Below are 19,186 nucleotides of genomic sequence, written 5' to 3'. Positions count from 1 at the left end.
ATGGGGATCCAAAATTAGGTAGGTTTGGGGCACATAGCCTACACGTTTGCGTATTTTACTCTACTTCACACAAAGGCTATGACCCTGAGACCAGTGCACTGAAAACGACCAGTAGCTGTGTCCAGAGATTGTTGGTCCCCAAAGTTATATCCCTTCTCCTCCTCACTTCAGCCCCAATCTTGCCTGTCCTAACACAAAAAAACACAGACAGGCTAATTTGGCACAATGGCAGTGACATGAAATGCCAAAGCCATCTGATTAGATCTTTCTTCCATGTGCATGGGGGCACTTGGTTGTGTGACACAAAGAGAGCCAGGGTCTGAGTCACGCGACACGTTCCACGTTGGAACTGGACCATACAACAATTATAGGCACAGCTCATCATGCATAAACTAGACATTATTTCTGAAAATTTTATGCACAAGGAGGCCTGGTCAGGGTGAGTCCATTTACAAAATGCTAATTCGGCTTATATGAGCTATATTGGTAGGAGTGCAAAAAAAAAAAAAAGATATGGTTTCATAACAAGGACTATAATGTTTGTGAGTAGTGTGCACCTGCTCGTGCTCAGGGCCTCATTCAAAAGACCTTTCTTGTTTAGAAAGAGGACATAGTGCAACTTAGTCACCACCTACTGTGCGGAAGATCGAGTCTCTCATGTATGGGCACCATGGCTCCCCACTTGGCACTGTGTGTTCAGGTGTTCTGCGCACATGCACCCCGTGCAGCCCTTCTCAGAACTGAGCGGAACGTATGCAGAACCCAAACTGCTCTGACCCCACATATCAGAAACATTTAAAATGGACTACAGCAAAATATGCACTATGGAGTGTCCAGGCACACAGGTGTGCTCCCAACACAGCTACACAGCACCAAAGCACCAAAGAGATCCAAAACGAGCTATAGACTTAGACACATGTGTGCGTATTTTAGCGGTTCCACTTATGGTCAGCTCCCTGTTCTGCGGAGAGCAGGGCGCTGCCAAGGAACAAACCAGTCACAGCGCCCACATAGCCTCAGGGTGTTAGAGAAGAAGGGACATGGCTAACTGAACAATCGCTGGAGTCTGGACAAAAGTACTGGTCCCTTTTTTGGTGCTATGGCCTAGCCAACAGATGTTGTGTCTGAGCAAGCATCTTCATGTGGCTGAAGGTACACATGCCCTTAGGAAACAGTAGAGACCCAGGAGGTAATCAGTAGCTGTATGGGACACCTTAGGTAGATCTGAGTGTGCTCCAGAGGAAATGTGGCTGGTGACTGTATGTTTGAGCAGCAAGTTGCCTTATTGATAAAGTTATATGATCTCATAAAAAAGTCGTGGTTACGGAAAAAAATTATAATTACACATAATTAGGAGTAACTAATCTGGTAATTATTGTTTAATTGTTCTTTTTAGGGTTAGTTAATAATGAGGAAGTAAAATACACAGTTGTATGCTGGAAGATACCTTGGTGTGATAATTATAATACATTTAGCATCTTCCTGATTCCACAGTGTCTGATATGACAGGTTTGAATACCCCTGCTGCTCATCCTTTTTGTGAAGTGCATAACATGAAATTATTTGAAACCAACTGCCATACTACTAGTAGGTTACTATATAAGACCGTACAGACTGTTTACATGTAAAATCCCTAAACAAGGAGTTACAGCTCATAGGAAAAGTAACATATGGTTTATTTATTGCAAGTGTAAAGCTGTACTGAGCTCAGAGATAATAAGAAACAATATTATTAGTCCACACACTACATGATTGTAATTTTATATGAGAATAAAGAAGCCCAGTTTCATAGTAGTGTGCAATATCACCTGATTTAAGGGTTAGTTTACAGAGCCTCTGGGGTGATACATTCTGTTGTTGTGTCCTTGGGCAAAACCCCTCACCCACATTGACTGCAGTGACTACTGTGCGTGTTGGATTCATGTGTGTTTCTGGGTACAAATGATGGTAATTTGACTATGGCTAGAGGACAAAAATAAGTGAATATTTATGGAGTATTACAATAACAATATTCAGTCCAATTATGTCAGTCCAAAAAAGTGCTAAAGTGTGTCTTTAAATGTATTAATTACTTGAGGTTTTAGTATCACACAAATAACTGTACAACTACTTGACACCAGAATGGAATAGACTGAAATCTTGAAAAGGGATTTTATTAAATTATTATTTTATTATAATTATTAATATAGCTGTGCATATGATGATTATTTGTGATTATTTATGTTTTGCAGTATTGTGATTTTAATGTCTTTATTCTGTAAAGCACTTTGAATTACCTTGTGTACAAGTTGTGCTATACAAATAACTTTGCCTTGCCTGATGGATAACCTCCTCCACGCTCTGAGGCACCGGGCTGGACAGGGTCCTGGGCCAGTGAGAGAAAAAGGAATGAGAGAAGCATCCATGCTGTGCCAGCCAGAGACCGAGCCAATGTGTCAGCACCACCAGCAGCACCACGACTACCACAACCACCTCCTCTAGCAAAGGAGCCACCACCAGCACCATAACCATCTCCCCCAGCGAGGGATTCAGCAGCACCACCACCTCCTCCAGAGAACAAGTCAGCAGTACCACCACCTCCCCAAGTGAAGGATTCATCTCCAGTGTCACTTCCTCCATGGACCTCGTCACAGGCCTTGAACCTGTCTGTGACAGCCCCAACAGAGGTTTCAGTCCCAGCAGCAGCCCCATCACCTCCCCTACTCGCAGACCAGCCGTGGGTCCCTTTTGCTACATCTACTCCCCCTAGGAACTCGTCACTCTCCTTTTCCTCCCCACCCCACAATGTTTAAATCCAGGCCCAAAACAGTTCTGTTTAGCTGAAAGGTTTTTATTCTGCACTTTTCTCATTTAATGTTAATTTTATGATGATTATTTGTGACTATTTATGTTTTGATTTGTTGTATTGTAATTTTAATGTCTTTCTTATTCTGTAAAGCACTTTGAATTACCTTGTGTACGAATTGTGCTATACAAATAAACTTGCCTTGCCTACTAACAAAAATATCACTTTCTACCCTTATATGAAAGTTAGAACATAAGTTGTCAGTTTTGCAACATTTGTAATTATTAACCATGTTTATGTTTAAATTCTGCATATCTTCAAAGCAGCATTGATAATGTTAGCTATATTTCAATATTTTAAAACATGGAACCCTTTTATTCCCATGCATGTCTCATAAATATGCACTATACCAACCAATTCAATCAAAGGCAATACATTATTAGTACGACTATTCTGTATTTTAAAATGCAATGCACTTATATTGTCAAATTGTTCCATAAAAATCTTCCCCATTATTTTGAAACAATTCAATGTAGACCATTAGACCATTGGATGTCAACAACATCCAAAATCCTAATTCCTCCTTTCAAGAAAAAGACACATTTTTTCTCCACAACAAAATAATTTAATGAGAACACTTTTTGTTTGTCACAAATCTAGAATAATAATAAAAAAGGAAATCTGACGACCCATCTCTCCTCTTCGTCTTAATGTAAGGCATGCATTCTCCACAGAGCTCTGGACATTTAAAAGCTACAGGTTTTGTTACAGAAAGACGCACTGACACCCAGCCACAAAAACACAACAAAAGCTCTCAAATTTCCGCTCAACACAAGGGGGCTCCATTTATTCTTTTGCACGTTTACAATGAGTAGAAGTAGTGGACGTCATCACAACATCAAAAATTCACAATTAGCAACAGGTTAATAATATACTAAAATACCTCCACTATAGGGCCTTTTTGTTCTACCTCTGTAAATGGGGGAAGCAGAATGGAGTGCACCATGAACAGAGGAGGATAGGGATGAATTACAATTATTTGAGTCAATCGTTTCAAAATAATGTGAACTCTTAACAGTAGGCAAGTTCTAACACAATATTTCTACTTGAGTCCAATTCTCTTTCAAAACAATACTGCTGATGAGTTGTTGTTTTTTTTGAGTACTAGTAATCATTTACATTTACTTGTTTATGTAATGATCTATGTAAATTAGTAGAATTTATTACTTACAATGTTTCTTTTTTATTTTCTCTGAGTAATGTTATAAAATATTTGAAGTAACAATACTCAATACTACTTATCAACTATTCTACTCACATCTAAATTTCACATAGGCCTATATGTTGTTCAAATGCTGTGCACCTTAAACAAAAACAAAAAAAAGTTTCTAAATGCATACACCTTCATTCATTTTTTCGTGTTGTCTACCTTATAAAACTACATTCAGACTGCCCATGCAAACTGAAAGCACAGAGCTTGCCCATTGATGATTTGTCAAACTATTACTCAGTACTAGTAAATAGCAGTTTGTAGTAGCTTTTTCACAATTGAACAACTTTTACTTCTACTTGAGTAATATTATTTTGAGGTAAAAAAAAAAAAAGAAGAAGAATTTTTTCCCTTCCTCTACCCTCCTTTATCCATGTATTCAGAAGTGGAAGTTGCAGTGACAGTTACACAAAGAGGCGTCAGTAGTTTTAGCGAATCGCGTGAACAATGAATTTTATCAGCCGTGACTCGACTTTTCAAGCCTTTTTGTGAGTTTGAGACCTTGAACTACCTAGAAGAATACATTACAATGCTGCTTGGCCTAAATTTCCCATATATATATAAAAAGTGCATGTATTTTCTACTTTATAAGCTCTTGAGTAGTAAGTGGTTTCCAAATGGTGGGTCAAGACCTGTACTAAAACATCATTTAAATAGTTTTAATTTCCTGAAATGGTGAGACATATCTTTATACATGTATTATAGTAGCAGAAGTATTTGTTGTGAAATAGCATTAACATTGCCTCACCCATAATAAATAAATAAAGGTTGTCTTATCTTATAAATAAATAGAAATGCAATTATTTGACACCATTTGAAAACCACAACTCAGGCCTCAGCTGTATTGTATAAATACATTTACAGTATATTTATCTGGCTTTATATAAAAATAAAATCAGCAGTACACACATATATTGCACACCTAGTAGTCGTGTGATTATCAACAAGCCCAGTGAAGGAAATGTAGAAACAAACAAGATCATAAAGGTGCGATAAATAAACAGTGACTTTAGTTACAGTGGTGAGAAAAGTATTGCCCCATCTGGTTATCTTATATTGTGGTATATTTGTCATGCTTTTGCAATCATGAAATACTTTTGCTGAGTAGTTAGCAACAAGTTCCTAGATTCAGTTCTGTGGCCTTATTGTGGAGTTTATATGCTCTCCCTGTGTCTAGGTGGGCATTTTAGTTATCCTCATAAACCTAAAATATTATGCACATCAATAGACACATTCTCCAGGTTTAACCCTTGCAGAATTGAAGGATAGGTCTACAAAGTTAGTCTGTCTATATTTTCAGGTTTATAAATATGCACTGTAAAATGTCACAAGAACTGAACTTGCATACCTAATATTAACACTTATTTAAAGGTGCACTATGTAACTTCATTGGGCGGAGGGTCTGCCTTTTGCTTGTCTCCATGAAGATTTTATTGCTTTAACATTAAACTTATCTATTTTCACAGAGACAAACAAGTTGCAACATGAGGCCAAGTTATGGGTCAGATCTGTGGTGAGGTGGCCCTACTGACAGTACGAACACATGTTTTTTTCAACACGTTTAGCCATGAAAACAACTGAATACATGCAAAATAGATGAGTTCAATGCCATACTGTGGAACGTTCCAGACTATGCAATAACATCTTTATGGAGGTAAGTCGGTAAAGGATTCCCCACCAGAAAAGTTGCATAGTGCACCTATTAGTAGTAATATTTTTTCTGATTACCACTGTTTTTCCTGTTTTGCATTAACACAACAAATTTGCAGAATATATTATAAATCCACTAGAGGGTGTACACTTTTGCACATCACTGCACTCAATAATCTTGTATAAAGCAGCATGTCTCTCTGGGCAGGGCACGGAGTCACGGCCGTGGTGGATCATATGTGCGTGGAAGAAATACAACAGCAGCAGGTGAAGGTGAAAACACTCTGGAAATACAGGCTGCATATTATAACGCTATCAGTCATTTAATATATCTTATCGATGTTTTCATTCAAAACTGGCAACCATTTCAATTGTGAAACCAGTTTAGGTCATAATTGTGGTTCTGATTCAGGCCTGGTTAAATCCTGATTGAGGCTGGAGTAGTAGTGTTATATTGTGCAGCCTTGGTGGTATAGGGGAGGGTGGTGGGGGTTTAAACTTGTGGGTCGGGGTCCTATTGGGAGACATTGGGACAGTAGTAGTAGTTTTAGTAGTGTATTTAAAGTCCTCAGTGCTGCTGCGCCTCGAGCTCTCTCTGACGACAGCCGACTGCAGTGATCAGAGCCGCCCCCTTCCCGCTTCCGTCTTCTGACAGCAGGAATGTCACGTCACATTTGGGGGCCAACTCCTTCACCGTTTGTTGAAAGATCCGTGAGAAACTACACATGAGAGATAGAGAGGTAGAGGTAGAGAGAGGCAGAGGGAGGGGAAGAGAGATGAGTGAGTAACTTAAAGGTATGTATGTAGAATTTTTATTTCAAATTTAATAAACATGACTCTTCAAATAAAATATTGCTCTTACAGATACAGATAATAGTTGCAATGCTGACTTATTCTTAATTACTAAAGCATTAGATTGTATGGCCAAGTTGTTTTTTTGGCCAATCAGAAAGCAGAATGAGTCACATAAGTTTCCCATTTGACTTGCCAGTTTCAATGGGGAAATTCAGTTGGTTTAAACCTAAAAAGGAATCGTTCTGTTCATTAATCAGTGCTAGTGCAGCTTCTGCAGCTCAGTGAGTCAATTCTCGTTCAGTTGTTCCTTCCTTTTTTTAAACCAGTAAGATTGGAGGCTACAAACTGACTCTTTCAAGTGCCTGTACCTCATTTTTAACCAATTCTGGAAGTTCTGAGCTTTCACATGAGACACTGGCTGTATGCTGAGAATGAGAAAAAGTTGTATGTGTCCTCTACATTCAGGTTAATTCTGGCAACCCCTGTTCATTTGTGATTGTACTTCCTATTTGAATCCAGCAAGATCGCAGGTTACACACTCTAACTTTAACTAACCACTAACCATTTGCTTAGTCAGCCAAATTTTTATTAGCTGATTATTAATTATTATTCTAGTAGACTACAGCTGTAGCATTATCATTGTCTTACTGTGGGTGCAGTTTGTAGAGCGTCCCATCCACTCCCACAGTCACATCCAGGTGGTCCAAGCCTCTGTTTTCTCGGATCTTGTCGACCACAGCGGCCATTCCGGCTCCACAGATCTGAGCTGCGCGACGGGACACGGTGCCACACACCTCCTTCACGATGATACTGTCGTCACACGTACTGTCCAGACCCAACTGCTGTAGGATTGCCCTCACCTGAAGCAGGGCCAGACGGTCACTGAGGAGAGAGAAAGAGGGGAGGGAAAGGGAGAGACAAAGTTAGATTATATGGCATCACATATAGTTTTAGTCAACAACCTTATATATTTATATATAAAAATGTAGATAACTGCTACCACAATCATCGGTACACTTCATACATTCAATAACATCAAATAGCTAAATGTTATTCTGTCAACTGAAGAACTGGTCTTTGCTATGGAACGTACCTGCATAACTGAGGGATTACATAGACAGTGACATCAACTAAATAAATAAACAGCTCTTAAAAAAGTGTAAAGCCTGTATCAAATCTCTATTTTATGTTTACCCTCTCTACTGTCCTCCCGAGAGTTGTGACATGACATGTGAAATAACCCCTGATTTTTTCCCCCTATATTATACACATGCTGCATGCACATATTTTTAATATAGTTTTAGCTAATGCAGCTGTACAGACATATGGCGTGCTTACAACAAAGATGGTAGATGTTAGCACTAACATGATATGTTGTGTTGCTGATCTCAATTGCCTACTACCCTTCCATATCTATACATAGAAATACAGCATTTACATGTCGTTTACACAGATCAATACTCAGTGTTACGGTATGGTCTTAGGGCATTTTTTTTATATTAACAAAGTTAGGAAAGGGAATTTGTTTTATATGTTTAGCCTCTTGATATATAAAGTTAAAATTATTTAATGTTAGCTTCGTGCATTTTAGTCTAAAGTCTCACCTCTCAATCTGTGACAGGAACTTGGTCTCGAAGATGCCCCTGGTCTTGAGTGTCTCTGAAATCTGTCCTCTGAATAGGAATCCTCGTTTGGTCAAATCGATCAGAATTTGCCTGACTATCTCTCCCAGGTACATGCCACTGCACATCTTCTCATATCTGAAACACACACCAGACACAGGCTTCAAATCACACGATTAGTGCTTCATTTAACATGGCACTAGAGTATGCACTCCACCTTAAGAGTACTATAACATTAAAACTGGTGTGCAGTCCGCTAATGAAGCTACTGCACATGTTATCATGTTTGTGAAGCTGTAGTGTATTGTTTTGTAAAAACAATTGTCATGTAGGAGCACGGTTGACGTAGGCTTGTAGGATGCATTGGAGAGGATAGTACTGCTAACCGTAAGGGTGGTTCGAAAAGAGAGAGATTGCTAGATTACTCAAACATGCATTGGTGACATATGAAACCTCTTCAGGCATGTTTTAGATGAGGGAACGTCGTAACATGGTAGAAAGCTCCAAAAAGCCGTTTCTGCATCATACTCCACTACCACTACTACACTTTAACAACAGAAGCAGAACTGTCACTTCATACCCTTGTTTGAGAGATTCGACTAAATGTTTCACAACTATATACTCTTCAGTTGAACATTTACAATATCAATTTTCAATATATTGCCCCTGTATGAATACTCCTGTATTGTTCTACATTCAGGGCCTGAGTGCTCAGAAAATGAGCCAAATATAATCTCTGCCTTTTTGTATGTCTTGCAGTTTTCTATAATGTTGTGGCAATTATTTTGTTAATATGAAGTGTAAAACCTGTGACAATTATTTAGTTAATATAATGTGTAAAACCTGTAAAAGTATTGTATTAGTTTAACAGTTCATATTGAATTATAATTATTATTTTGCTTTATTATTATTCCAATATTAAAGCCATAATCAAGAACTAAATCAGAGTACTGCGAACTAGATTTACTTTACTGAAACAAAAAATTCCCAAATTCAATTTTAATTTAATACATGTCTGGTTCCCACCTCTGCTTGCCCTCGTTGAGTGAGTTCTCGTCCACGGACTGATCGTAGATGGTCCGGATGTCATCCAAACAGCCGTTATCCCCAAACGCTCCCCACTCCATGTTCACACACATCCGCCCCTCATTCCCCTCCACCATCTCAATGTTCCTCATCTCCTCCATGTAGCATGCGTTACTGCCCGTTCCTGAACAATACAAGGAACAGCTCGTGAGGTGTTTATTTTACTTTTAAGTATCCTGTGTTCGCAGCTTTAAAAAATGTGGCTACCATGGCAACGGAGTGCTTGGTTGCTCTTGTGGCTACCTGGTTGGCAACTTGTGCAGTTTTTGAAACTTTTTTTTGCTCAGTTTTTAGCATCATATGCACAGCATGGCTTTACAATACTAATAGGCTCTTTGCTAGCTTGTGGAGCTCGGGCCAAAATATAGGAAAACGTAGTAACTGTATTCACCTGCGATGAGTCCGACTTCACATGTGGGCTCTTCATAGGCACAAGTCATCATCGTCCCCACTGTATCGTTTACTATGGCAACTACATCCAGCTCAAACTCCTGAAAAAACACAGCAAAAGGACACATTATTCATAATGTGTCATAATAACAGAGGCAAGTGACGTTAGATGTTTTGGTTCCCAGATTAAGATGATATGGAGGGACAGATAATGAACATATGGGTGGAACAAAGCTGAGGTTAGAGCTACAAGGAAAGCGAAGGCCAAAAGAAAGACCAAAGAGGAAATATAATTAACCCTACAAACATATTCTGAAAAGCATTAGTACTTTAGTTAGATTAATGCAACTTTTCTGTTGGAGAGTCTGCCCCTTGCTTGTCTCTAAGAGATGTTGTTGCTTTGCTTTGAATGTTCCACTGTATTGCATTAAAACTGGCAAGAGTTACCACCAGGTCAAGTTATAGGTCAGATCAGCAGAGATCCATTTTTACTCACAGTAAAAATGAATCTTTTTCAAGGCATTTGTAAGTCATTAAAACTTCTCTATTTGTGTCAAAACAAGTTATCTTTGCTGTACTCTACTGTTAAACAATAAGAGACAGGGCACTATAATGGAATACATGATCACTGAAAACATGTCAGTAATGTTACACTTCAAAACCAGATTAAAGCAACCTGTCAACCTCAGATCACTACATAAAATTAATATCAAACTTGGCACAGTTTTAACTCCACACCAAACACAATGCAGTTCATTTACACTGCAATACTTCACCAAAGAAACGCCTGTTTATTTATATAAGAAAGATATACATGTTTAAAATAACATTCATATGTGTTATCTCATGCCGTTTTCTTGTACAAATGTCAACGCAAGCTTTTTCTGGATTTGTTTACCTGGAATTAATGATTTACAGCCATTTGTACTTACAGGGTTCTCCATCTACAATCATGAAATCTGGATTCAATATTGTGACATAATTGAAATTCACATTAGGGGTAGAAAAATGAAAAAAGAAAAAGAATATAATTGTTTTTACTGTTCTGGATGAATCGGTTTTCAATTTGACTTATTAAAAACAAATGGCTTTTAATTAAATTCTCTACTTTAGACCAGTTTCTTCCTATAAAATCTAAACTTCGATCCAAACCACATGCAAACCACACCTCTATTAAAAAAGGTGCATGTTTTTCATTGAAGTTTTGTAAAATCTGCCTGGTTTTGATTAGAATTTGATTAATTGACAATAAATGTTGCCTCTTACCCCATATTTTTATTCTTTAGTCTTATGTTAGGAGTAGATCTGGTATACACTTATACTATATATACCAATTATTATACCAATTATACTTATTAACTCATTACCTCATTACCCCATTACCTCATTAACTCCTATTTGAAATCTGGTTTAGTACAGATTAAATCTCGATCAAGACTTGACAGCCACTTTTGAGTGACATTTTTACTACTATTACTAATTGTCCTAACTAGATTTCAAATATAGGCATAATGACTATATCTAGATCTTTACAGAAATATTTTTTTAAATGTCATTAGTCCCTAAAAATGGGTTGCATTAACTCTTGAGATAAAGTGAATTAGAAAAGTAGAAACAATAGTGGAAAGTAAAATGTGAGAAGATTACACATAGGGTTCTTTGGGTTTGAATCATTATTTTTCCTTTTGTTTTAAAATTATTTTAAAAATAGACCTATAGATATTTTTTAATATCACCAGTTCAGGTAAAACGTTGGATACTGCATAGGAAGATGCTGTCTGGCTGTGTGGTTTGGTACTTCATTTCATTTGGCTATTGTTTGGTTTTGACAAGTTTAACAAGAATGTGCTATGTTTGGTGTATTTTTGCACAGTTGTACATATTTAGATCTCTAATGTGTGGAGTCATATTTCTCAAAATCATCAAGTGGTCCTGAAGATTCATGCAGGGGATTAACATATACCACCCACATGTTGGACTAGATTGAAGTGTACTCTGGAAACTCGCACTTAACCTGGTTTGCACCGCACTAGTAGAAATTATTGTGATTACCTCTTTCCTCTTAATGGCCTCTCTGAGCAGATCCACCACATCTTCACCTTCACAGTCTGTGGCTTTGAAACCTTTGGTCCATGTCACCAGAATCCCCTAAACATAACACAGGCAGAGTTCAGATTTTAGTTTAAATTGTATAATTTGAAATTTGTTTATCGTGAGGATAAACTCCATCTCGTTATTGACACTGTTTGGGGGCATTTGACTGAATAGCTGATATTGCAATACATCGCTAATTTGAATACAGATTAGCACCACTGAGTGTGGAGTGACAGAATAAAGAACTGTAAAGCACTTGTCTTGAAAGTCACTATATAAATCCAATGAATCATCATTATCATCAATAATAGTAATAATAGTAAGGCATTCAAGTTGTTGGCAATGATCAGCAGTAAGCACTTCCATATACTGTACTTGCACAGTACGTTGTGCCCCATTGCAAGGTGCCGTAATGTTATCATATACCCTTAACTTGCATGATAATAGTTGGTGGCACCAGTAGTGATCAAATAAATGCTTATTTATAGTATTACTTGTATACTAATAAGGCTATAACTAGAACTAGTCAATGTATCCACTTATTGTTCAACATATTACAGAAAGAACAGTGTTTTTTTGAAGCTCAATCTCCCATGTACCTTTTCTTTGTAATAGCAGAACATTCTATGGTTCTCTTTGATAAATCTTTACTGGGATTATCCTGCTTAAGCGTTGTTGTGTCAGTGGTATAAAGTAGTACCATCATTTATCTGGATATTTTTCTGTAACATTATATTGTGACCTAGGCCTAGCAGTAACTAATTACTGTTGTGATATCAAATTACAGAAATCGGAATAAGAGGTGTGTTTTGTGTAGGAAACAACATACAGCATCCAGGCTAGTCTGATAACAGGGGAAAGAGAAAGTGAAGCCCAGAGGAAGACGAGCGCTCTTCATCCCCATGTAATCCAAGAAATCCGAGATGCAGTGCACAATGTGGTCAAACAGCTGCAGAAAACACAATATCACATGTAAGATTATTATGTTTTCAATGTTTCCAATTATTTGGTTAAATGTTAATAGTGATCATTCAGGTGTATATAAAATGTAAGAACTAAAAAAAATGTAATCATTTCAGTTTAATCAATAGTCTAAAAATAGTAAACATAAATGTATGGTCTGTTTTGTCACATTCATTTTATTTTATCATTTGTAAAGTTTGATTTCATAAAGCTGCTCACATATTAGAGGAGAATTAGAGAATGCAGATTTATTGATACTTTGCAGTGAAATCATGCTGGGGGTGTTCTGCCTGTATGCCTATGGTGGAATGTTCAGCAGTTACAATAGTAATAATCATGGTGGTAACACTGACATCTGATATCGCTCATCCCTAGTAGACATTAAACTGTCTAAGAGATGAGAGATAAGACATGATAAATGTGAGTGCACCTCTTCTCCTGTGCCCTGCATGACTTCTATGGGGATGGCGTAGATCTTGTTGTGCATCTCAACTGTTCGCCGCTTTCCACTACGAATCTTAACCAAAAGCACTCGAAAGTTTGTGCCTCCCAGATCTAGTGCCAGGAAATCACCATTTTCTGAAAAAAGAAAAAAAAAAATTGTTCAACTTAACTTTTATTTTATTTTACTTGTTACTTCTACTTGCTTGTATTTTTTTCTAGGGGCCTTATCCTTGATCCAACAAGTGTTCTTTTTTGTTATGTTTAGAATAATAGAATAAAGTAAATGTTGGTACATTTTGTACAATCACATTACCATAATATACATTTCTAGGGTGTGATTGTTTTGAAGAGAACAGACACTGTACTAGAGTATACACCCTTCTCTGAACCTGGGACATTTGAAACCTATCATCTAATAAAGCTATAAACTGCAGATACAACACAGGCTTTATTGTGCCTGTGAAATGAGCAAACACTCAATGAACTTGACTGACCTAGTTATCACTTTATTTTATTATGATTATTTTTATTGTGATTTTATTTTTATTTGTCTCATTTTACCTTTGTATGTCCAGGAAGAGACAACTGAGATTCACAATGTTTTTCCAGGTTTAAGAGCTCACACATTAAGAGTTTTACATTTCATTATGTTTAGATTAGTAAATTAATTTTAAGTGTAACATCAAAATTAAAACTTAACAGGGACCTGGTCCCACACAAAGCCAAATTAGAAGTAAATACAATTATTACTAAAATCTGACTTTTTTGACGAGTGTCCCGATCCAGAATTAGGTTTTGGTCACTTATTATTTTAAAATATTTTTGTGGTATTGAAATGTATACTTTGCCGTAGAGGTGGGTGATATTGACAAAATAGAATATCTCAATGATATTCATCTGAATAATGCAAAAAATGTTATCAAGTGAGGAATGAAATTGTTAAAACATGTCTGTTCAAGTGTCTTGGTTGAAATTCAAATCTAGCACAAAACGTGAATGGACCATAAAAAAACTTTATACCTGTGTTTGGGACATTACACAAGAGCAATTAGTTTTTATGCCATTTTTAACCATTTTTAACAACTAGCTTATTTAAAGACAATATACTCAATATACAAATTTTGCATATCTCCAGAACCACATTTGCACGACTATACAATAGTTATAGTGTATAATATTTTTTGATATGTCTTCCACCCCTAGATTGTAGTGATCTAGATATTGTGCAAGCTGGTATCTTATTATATTATGCAGCCCTAGACAAAACCATGTTCTTGACCCTAAATGCGACGCCCCTCACCTGTCCCATCTGGTGTACTCCTGACATACGTGGGCAGCATTTTGACAGTAGCCTCTTTGTGTGTGTTTTTGCCCAGTCCTCTTTCAATCTCGATCCTCATTCTCTTCTTCACCTCCAGCAGCTGTGCTTTACTCAGCCTGAACTCGGCCAGAGTCTGCTGGATCTGCCGTGCCTGGTCTGTGAGGCGGTAGGCCACAGCGGTTACCATGGCAGCGCCTTTTCCACTGCCGCTCTCTGAGAGGAGAAACCGTACATCTGAGTCTGGGACCAGGCGCCGGACAGTCTTATGCAAACGGCGAGCGTATCTGTGCAGAGAAAAATAATATTAAGAATTCACAATAATAATAATAAGAAGAAGAATTAATAAATATGAATTAGTCTTGGACATACTGTGGGTGCATCTTGTAGAGTGATCCGTCGATGCCAACAGTGGTACGGAGTCGGGCCACGCCCTTGTTGTCTTTGAGTCTGCGGAGGATGGCGCCCAGAGAGGCTGAGATGAGGTTTGCCGACCTGAAGGACACGATGGTGCAAACGTGCTGTACAGCCAGACAGTCCTCGTCCGAGGGCTCCACTCCCAAGCCGGTCAGGATCTGCATGCACTTCTTTAGGCCCTCCTTAGACCTAAAACACGGACAAAGAATCACACGTTTAATGCCACAATTATAGACGTAGACAAACTTTATTGATCCACAAGAGAAATTACTTAGCAACACAAATATCAACTCTTCACCATAAGTCTGGACAATTAATACAATTTCAAGATTGAGATTTTATTATCTCTAAATGTCAATGATATTTTTAACTGAGAGGTCTACAGCCAATCCTTTGTCAGTGGTTGTGGGGAGAGTTCAGATTCTGGAAGAATAGATATTTTTGGTATTAAATAGCAGTGCCTTGTTTTTGTTCAGAAAATTACTATTCAAAGCCATCTTTGTTTTTAATAAAACAAAATAAAATCAAATAGAAAACTGATCAATATGAGAAAAAAGTAACTTTATTTATTCATTTATTTTTGAATATATCGCCCAGCCTTGCCTATTCTCATGAACAGTCAACACAACCTGCTTCTTTACCTTTTATTGTGCTTACACACCAGTGAAGAGGAAGTGTTATTCCATAGGCAAAAAGAATATAAGTCTAAGTATTTTTGCAAAGATTTATGTTTTGGCTTAAGACATTGTTTGCTAATTATTTCTTGTTGCTAATATAGATCTTACTTTAACTTTTACAATTATTGCAACTTATTTTCTGATTTAGGCTCAACTTATTTTCTGATTTAAGAATTTTAAAGATATACTCACTTTTCGATGGCAGAGACGTGCTTGGTCTGGATGGTGCCTTTGGTCAGGAGCTCAGGAGTAATGCGTCCCTCAAACAGGAGTCCCTCTTTGGCCATTTTCACCAGAATGAGACGCACCAGCTCCCCCATGTACATCCCACTGGCCATCTTTTCAAACCTTACACAAATAAAATCTCTCAAATCTAAGAAGGTAAACAGGGCTGAGCCTGGTTAGGATGAGACATCTGGAAATACCAGGTGCCAAGCACCAGTATAAAAAAAACAGTTGAAATGTATGAATGTGATGTCTGAGTGTTGGTGGTGGTTGGAGGGCCTGATGGCACAAATGGGGGCCTTGCTTCCATTAGTTTACCCCATGGCAGCTGTAGCTGCAAAAGTAGCTTGCCACCACCGAGTATGGAGAGAATAAATAATGCACAAAACTGTAAATCGGCTTTGTGGGTCTGGAAAAGTGCTATATAAAACTAATGCATTATTATTATAAGTAGTATTACTTTTAACCTTTTCTAATGGCATAAAATATGCCCCTCCCATATCATTCCCTGCGTTAGGATCTGACTGGGCCATTACATTAATTTTACTCAAAGAAGCTTATTATTAACAAGTTCTCTACTTTAGTTGTTTTAGTTTTTTGTCATATTGCGCAGTCCTACCAGCAGGGGCCGGAGTTTGAACTCCAGACCTTGTTGTGAGGTAAAATGAGATTTTAGATTCACTAATAAAATTACAATTGTCAACTTGGTGTATGATCTAATTTGGGGTGCATTCACAATTGCACAATCACCATATGAAAACTGGGAGCAAACTGGAACTCAACTGAACTCAACTAAATTTTATGTAAGGACAATTGTGAAATGTGAACGTTTCCTTAGTTTGAGTTTAGACTACTAGCATTTAACACGTTCACTAAAAACACTTTTTAGATAGCCTACTAACATCCTTTCTGTTATAATCTTGACTCACAGTTGTTTTCCTGGGTTTACGGAGCCTCGGTCGATCTCACGGTCAAACTCTGTGCGGATGTCTTCTAAGGAGCCGTTGTCCCCAAACGCTCCCCACTCTGTGTTAATGCACATGCGGCCTTCGTCCCCCTCCACCAGGTCTATGTGCCTCAGCTCCTCCATGTAACACGCATTTGTACCAGTACCTGAAATAAAACAGAACAGTCGGCTCGTGTTCAAGACCAAATGTCAATCTTGAATTTGATGTGATCATTTCAGATGGGTGGCAGGAGAATATCCATGGGTTTTAGAATTATGAAAAATTAGTACTGTTGCCATAGCAATTAACAATTTTAAACAAAATCACTCACTTTGAGAAAAGCCCTCAAAATGTTGCTTAACAGGAAGCTGAAATCCATGAGTAGACTATCGGTGATTCACTGTTTTTGAAAAAAATGTGTTGAACAATATCTTCTGGCTAAAAGTCCTTTCCACCAGGGCTTAGATGATCACCATAAATCAAATCTAAAATTTAAATGAATGCAACTAGCAAGTTGCAAAGACTGCTATTATCGATGCAACATAATTTTCAGTCCAATGAAAATAAAATATTTAATTGCAAAGGTTAGAAAAAAACACAACTATGCCTGTTTGTTTGTTCCTTATAAGTGCTGTAACTCTGGTCTTTGGCGCCATCTCTGTTGAACTGTAGTCATTGTGCTGGGATAAAAGTGCAGAGTAGCTACTATATGGTTATATAAATATTGATTGGGTCTATTAAAATACTGACTCTTTCTCTCGTGAAATATGTAGAGACAGGTTTTTTGCCATCATTAGAATTGTTTGTGGAGTATCTGGACACTGTCTGTCCAGATAAGGTGCCCTCACCTAGCACTTGTTGTGGTCTAATGTTATTATAATAAACTGTTGTGTTGTTACCTATAATAATTCCCACTTCACAGCGCTGGTCGTCAAACCCACAGGTCATCATGGTGCCTGTTGTATCATTCACCACAGCCATGATGTCAGCCTGGTAATCCTGAAATGCACAGAATATATGAACTATGAGCATGGGGACATTCAATTTATTTATTTTTGTTTAAATTATTATTACATTTTATCTTAGAAACATAACCTCTGAGCTGTAAAAATGTGATTAGTCTTTACTTTCTTTACTATGTGACTTTCAGCTTGTCTCTATGAAGATGGTATTCATTCCTGGAATGTTCCACAGTTTGGCATCAAAAGTGACCAATTAAAGATATAATATTCAGATATTTTTATGGTGTTTTAAAACATTAGCATTTCCAGACAAGCGGGTTGTGAACCCCACTTGAAAAGTTGCGGAGTATACCTTTAACCATAGCTTTAACATAATGTCTATTCAGGATTTTTACTTGTAAGCTTTATAATTTATTCATCTCTAAATTACAATAGAAACTTTACTATTACAGTTCTTATCACAGTTCTTATGACAACACCCAATAGTTTGCTATGTTACTTTTTATGAGAAATAATAAAAAAAAGTAAAATTCAGTCAAATTAAACCATTGATCAATTAAATCATTACGTAAATGAGCACCACTCACCCCTCTCTTCTTGATAGCTTTATTTAGCAGCTTTACCACGTCCATTCCTTCAACACCACTGGACTTAAACTTCTTTGTCCACGTCAGTAAAACTGCCTGCAAACAGTACGCTTTATTAGCACTGCTTTTAGTTACATTGACACAACGTTGGCCAGATTAAAGCCTGTATTTTTAGTATTCTGTCCACAGAGATGGACTAAAGCACATTTCAAAGTCTAGTCTCTGGTCAACTAAGTTTTTGATCTATTTCTAACACGTCTAAGAATGTATCTCGTTAATGCAAAGTAGATTTTTACATCACAATAATTGGAGTACATTGAATTACATTATGGGAAATTACTACAGCAAAATGTACACAATGTGTAGAGAAAAACAAACAATAGAGATACTACATATTAAAAGTAACTACCCGATTGGTTGTTATTGTGGGCATATCCTCCAACTTTAGCAGTCATACGGTTAAACTGGAGGAGAAGTAAATGTAAATAATAAATGTAACCGAGTACTGCACCTTTGCTTAAACTTCAATGTGATAATCCTACATTTACTTTTTTGTTTTTGTTTAATTGTTGAGAAAGATTTTGATTGATAAATATTTACAATGCATTTGTTGCTCCTTAGTACAGACCAAATATATTTTTATTAGTAATGTTTAATCCAGGCCTTGCAGAAGGCCAGGTACAATGAGCACATATAATTTAATTAAGTTAGTTAACTGTGTTTTTGTTTACAACATTTTTGTTATTGAATAGAGAAATCATTGAAATCTAGGTCTGTCACAATAGCAAGTTTTGAAGTTTGATATATTGCTGAAGTAATTATAGACTATAAACAATAACATTGAAACTAATTTATGGCAGTGACACAATAACCAAAGATCAGATTTAAACAACAGAAACTATTCTCAATGTACAATACTGTTAAAAAATCCTGAGCTGCAATAAATAAAACAGC

The 19,186-nt window shown here is 37.2% G+C and overlaps 1 protein-coding gene across 3 annotated transcripts in view; it reads right to left on the bottom strand.

Moving 5' to 3' along the window:
• Window positions 1-3,599: 3,599 nt before the first annotated feature.
• The window catches only part of LOC117390034 (hexokinase-1-like), a 28,607-nt gene continuing 13,020 nt past the window's right edge, over window positions 3,600-19,186 (bottom strand). Inside the window, exons 5-20 of one of the 3 annotated variants that reach the window (XR_008648905.1) lie at window positions 18,233-18,328; window positions 17,583-17,682; window positions 16,666-16,849; window positions 15,704-15,859; window positions 14,790-15,023; window positions 14,400-14,704; window positions 13,086-13,234; window positions 12,522-12,641; window positions 11,651-11,746; window positions 10,531-10,542; window positions 9,600-9,699; window positions 9,149-9,332; window positions 8,105-8,260; window positions 7,149-7,382; window positions 4,074-6,424; window positions 3,938-3,949 (exon numbers count right to left, since the gene is read on the bottom strand). Coding sequence is in view for 2 of the 3 variants with exons in the window: in XM_033987705.2 (XP_033843596.1) it covers window positions 6,274-6,424; window positions 7,149-7,382; window positions 8,105-8,260; window positions 9,149-9,332; window positions 9,600-9,699; window positions 10,531-10,542; window positions 11,651-11,746; window positions 12,522-12,641; window positions 13,086-13,234; window positions 14,400-14,704; window positions 14,790-15,023; window positions 15,704-15,859; window positions 16,666-16,849; window positions 17,583-17,682; window positions 18,233-18,328 (2,277 nt within the window). In the remaining variant the exon portion in view is untranslated. Of the gene's footprint in view, window positions 6,425-7,148; window positions 7,383-8,104; window positions 8,261-9,148; window positions 9,333-9,599; window positions 9,700-10,530; window positions 10,543-11,650; window positions 11,747-12,521; window positions 12,642-13,085; window positions 13,235-14,399; window positions 14,705-14,789; window positions 15,024-15,703; window positions 15,860-16,665; window positions 16,850-17,582; window positions 17,683-18,232; window positions 18,329-19,186 lie in introns of all 3 variants that reach the window. The other 2 variants (XM_033987705.2, XM_033987782.2) reach the window with 2 other exon arrangements.

This window comes from Periophthalmus magnuspinnatus, chromosome 1 (genome assembly GCF_009829125.3).
Source record: "Periophthalmus magnuspinnatus isolate fPerMag1 chromosome 1, fPerMag1.2.pri, whole genome shotgun sequence".
Classification (NCBI taxonomy): domain Eukaryota; kingdom Metazoa; phylum Chordata; class Actinopteri; order Gobiiformes; family Gobiidae; genus Periophthalmus; species Periophthalmus magnuspinnatus.
Note: the sequence above shows the minus strand (reverse complement) of the source record. Positions and strands in the feature narration are given on the sequence as shown.